Source organism: Colobus angolensis, unplaced genomic scaffold (assembly GCF_000951035.1).
Source record: "Colobus angolensis palliatus isolate OR3802 unplaced genomic scaffold, Cang.pa_1.0 Scaffold39, whole genome shotgun sequence".
Taxonomy (NCBI): domain Eukaryota; kingdom Metazoa; phylum Chordata; class Mammalia; order Primates; family Cercopithecidae; genus Colobus; species Colobus angolensis.
Window position 1 is genome coordinate 3650044 of NW_012117265.1, and position 4194 is coordinate 3654237.

The 4194-nt window shown below is 47.4% G+C and overlaps 1 protein-coding gene across 3 annotated transcripts in view; it reads right to left on the reverse strand.

Annotated features, from left to right (window-relative positions):
- Positions 1-3370: 3370 nt before the first annotated feature.
- The window catches only part of UBL5 (ubiquitin-like 5), a 3169-nt gene continuing 2345 nt past the window's right edge, over positions 3371-4194 (reverse strand). For 2 of the 3 annotated variants that reach the window (XM_011954885.1, XM_011954886.1), the window contains exon 5: positions 3376-3522. In XM_011954885.1, the coding sequence (XP_011810275.1) occupies positions 3479-3522 (44 nt within the window). In that variant the 3' untranslated portion in view covers positions 3376-3478. Of the gene's footprint in view, positions 3523-4194 lie in introns of all 3 variants that reach the window. The other variant, XM_011954884.1, reaches the window with a different exon arrangement.

Consider the following 4194-nt stretch of genomic DNA (forward strand, 5'->3'; position numbering starts at 1 on the left):
TAGGATTACTGGCATGCACCACCATGCCCGGCTAATTTTGTATTTTTAGTAGAGATGGGGTTTCTCCATGTTGGTCAGGCTGGTCTTGAACTCTTGACCTCAGGTGATCCACCCACCTCGGCCTCCCAAAGTGCTGGGATTTTGGCCACTGTGCCTGGGCAAAAAGATACTTTTTTAAAAAAATAATTTTAGACATGGGCAGTTAGAAAAACAGTGGGGTTTTCATGTACCCTTCACCCAGCCTTCCCTATAATTAGAGTCTTAAATAAATAATAGAACAAAATTCTCAACCAGTAGGGACTTTGTTTCCCAAGGGACATTTGGCAACATCTTGATACATTTTTGGTTATTACAACATCTTCAGACATTTTGGAACAGGAGATGCTACTGGCTACTGGCATTTAGTATTATATGCCAAGGATGCTGCTAACATCCTGCAAGGCACAGCCCCAACCAAAGGAATTATCCAACCCAAGGGCTGGGCGTGGTGGCTCACACCTATAATCTAGGGCTTTGGAAGGTGAACCCAGAGTCTGGGACAAGCCTGGGCAACATGGCAAGACCCCATCTCTACAAAAATACTTCACTGGTTGTGGTGGCACGTGCCTGTAATCCCAGCTACTTGGAAGGCTGAGGTGGGAGGATCTTGAGTCTGGGAGTTAAAAGGCTGCAATTAGCCATAAGCTTCCCACTGCACTCCTGGGTGACAGAGTGAGACTGTCTCAAAAAAAAAAAAGGCCGGGTGTGGTGGCTCACGCCTATAATCCCAGCACTTTGGGAGGCCAAGGTGGGTGGATCACGAGGTCAGGAGTTCAAGACCAGCCTGGCCAACATGGTGAAAACCCATCTCTACTAAAAATACAAAAATTAGCCAGGCGTGGTGGCAGGCACCTGTAATCCCAGCTACTTGGGAGGCTGAGGTGGAGAACTGCTTGAACAGGGAGTGGAGGTTTCAGTGAGCCAAGATCGTGTCACTGCACCCTAGCCTAGGCGACACAGCGAGACTCTGTCTCCAAAAAAAAAAAAAAATCCAACCCAAAAAGGTCAACAATGCCAAAGCTCAGAAACCCTGCCATAATACAATTATCAACACTAAGAGACTAATATCAATATACTATTAACTAAACCACAAATTCCAGCCCCGGCCCTGTTATCCCACTAGTGTTCTCTTTATGTTCCAGGATGGGTACTCACTCCTACTGGAGTGTCAGTTTCTGGTCCCTCGAAGTGGACAGAGCAAGGAAATATATATATGTATACACACATCTATAGGTATCGATATATCTATTAAACAAAAACCTTGAATTCAGACTGATGCCTCCAAATCCAATCCTACAAGGTTCATTTTAAGCACTCCCATCTCCTGTTTTATTTGTAACTTCCTTCTCCACAGTGAGACACCCAGCTCTCTTATTTGTTCAACCCTGTTTGTGTATTACATGGGCCCATGTGCCCATACCCACAAAAGTAGTTTCAAAATTGCTAAATCATGGCTGGCCTAAGGGCTCACACCTGTAATCCCAGCACCTTGGGAGGCTGAGGCGGGTGGATCACTTGAGCTCAGGCGTTTGAGACCAGCCTGGTCAACATGGTGAAACCCCGTCTCTGCTGGAAATACAAAAAATTAGCCAGGTGTGGTGGCTCCTGCCCGTAGTCCTAGGTACTTGGGAGGCTGAGGCGAGAATCGCTTGAACCTGGCAGGCAGAGGTTGTAGTGAGCCAAGATTGCACCATCACACCCTAGCCTGGGCAAAAAGAGCAAAATTCCATCTCACAAAATAATAATAATCAAAAATAATAATTAAAAAAATAAAGCATAGAAAAGCAAACTGTGGAATGGCATATAAATATTACAGAATATATAATTATCCCCGTATGATGAAAACTCTAGGTCATTTCAGAAAGTTTCTAGAGTCACTTAAATGTATTAATGCTCACCACTGGTGGGAGGAGTGGTATAAGAAATAAGAAATTCAGGGCCGGGCGCAGTGGCTCATGCCTGTAATCCCAGCACTGTGGGAGGCTGAGGCGAACAGATCATGAGGTCAGGAGATCAAGACCATCATGGCTAACATGGTGAAACCCCAACTCTACTAAAAAAATTAGCTAGGTGTGGTGGCGTGCACCTGTAACTTCCAGCTACTCAGGAGGCTGAGGCAAAAGAATCACATGCTAAGGATCAATCAAAATTCAAATCTAAGCCGGGCGCAGTGGCTCACGCCTGTAATCCCAGCACTTTGGGAGGCCAAGGCAGGCGGATCACGTGGTCAGGAGATTGAGACCATCCTGGCTGACTCGGTGAAACCCCATCTCTATGAAAAAAATACAAAACATTAGCCAGGCGTGGTGGTGGACGCCTGTACTCCCAGCTACCCAGGAGGCTGAGTCAGGAGAATGGCATGAACCCGGGAGGCGGAGCTTGCAGTGAGCCAAGATCGCACCACTGCACTCCAGCCTGGGCTGGCTGCGTCTCAAAAAAAAAAAAATTCAAATCTAGTTGGTCTGACTCTTGAGACTGGGCTCATGTAGCCACACTTATAGTGCCACACTGTCTAGTATCACCTTATTTTTGTCTTGAAAAGAAGTGCCAGGGCCCAGCATGATGGCTCACGCCTATAATCTCAGTACTTTGGGAGGCCAAGGCTGGACGATCGTCTGAGGTCAGGAGTTCAAGACGATCCTGGGCAACATAGGGATATCCTTTCTCTACAAAAAATTTTAAAATGCCGGACATGGTATGTAATCCCAGCACTCAGGTGAGGCAGGAGAATTGCTTGAACCCAGGAGACAGAGGTTGCACTGCACTCCAGCCTGGGCGACAGAGCGAGACTCTGTCTCAAAAAAAATAAAAATAAAAAACTTTTATCAGGCATGGTGGTATACACTGCCCAGCTACTTGGGAGGCTGATGCAGGAGGACCGTGTGAGTCCACTTCAGGGCTGCAGTGGGCTATGGTCGCACCACTGCATTCCAGCCTGGGTGACAGAGCAAGACCCCGTCTTAAAAAAAAAAAAAATGGTGCCAGGAACTGTGGATGTTTAAACATGCTTTAAACTCATCTATACCTCCTCAGGTCTGTGATTTCAGAATCTTAATTCCTAACAATTACATCTACTGTCATTACCTGGAGGCTCTTTGGTCTATTAGGGTGACAATAATCCCAGCGTCTCTTGACCTTCAGACACCCACAGCAAACCCCAGAGCTCTCTCTGGGCTCCTACACAGACTCCCAGCCTGCTGGTCTACTCTGCCCTCATGGATCCAGTTGATCTGGAGCTCTTATTTCAGCAGGTACATAGTGATGGTGCAGTGATGACCAAACAGCGACCGATCCATCCATCACTAGACAGCTCTCATGCAAAGAGACAGCAACAAAGCAACATCTAAGTCTTTATTGAGTTTTTACAAACAAGCATCTATCCCAGTGTGGGGGATGAGGATGGGAGAGAGCAGGGAAGCAGGAAGATGAGGATTCTCATCTATTGGTAATAAAGCTCCAGGTTCATCCCATCGTGGATTTCATCTGAAGGAAAGGTGTTAAGGAATCCTGACTCTGGCTTCCATCCCCACCCCTCTCATCCATTCATAGCTGGGTCAGGGTGGCCTGTCAGCTCAGGGCTAAGGAAGCCCATTTTGGACCAGGCCATTTTTATTTGGAGAGAACTGAAACTTGACCAAAAAATTTCTGGCTGGGTGCAGTGGCTCACACCTGTAATCCCAGCACTTTGGGAAGCTGAAGCACGTGGATCACTTGATGTCAGGAGTTTGAGACCAGCCTGGCCAACACAGTGATGTTTAAACACAGTGAAAACCCATCTCTACTAAAAATACAAAAAAGTTAGCTGGGCATGGTGGTGGGCACCTGTAATCCCAGCTACTTGGAAGGCTGAGACAGGAGAATTGCTTAAACCCAGGAGGTAGAGGCTGCAGTTAGCCAAGATTGTGCCACTGTACTCCAGCCTGGGCAACAACAGCAAAACTCCATCTCAAAAAAAAAAAGTTTCTGTTCCTTCTAGGCCAAGTGCAGTGGCTCATGGCTATAATCCCAGCACTTTGGGAGGCTGAGGTGGGAGGATCACTTGAGGCCAGGAGTCCGAGACTAGCCTGGCAAATGTGGCAGAACCCCATCTCGGCCGGGCGCGGTGGCTCAAGCCTGTAATCCCAGCACTTTGGGAGGCCGAGACGGGTGGATCAC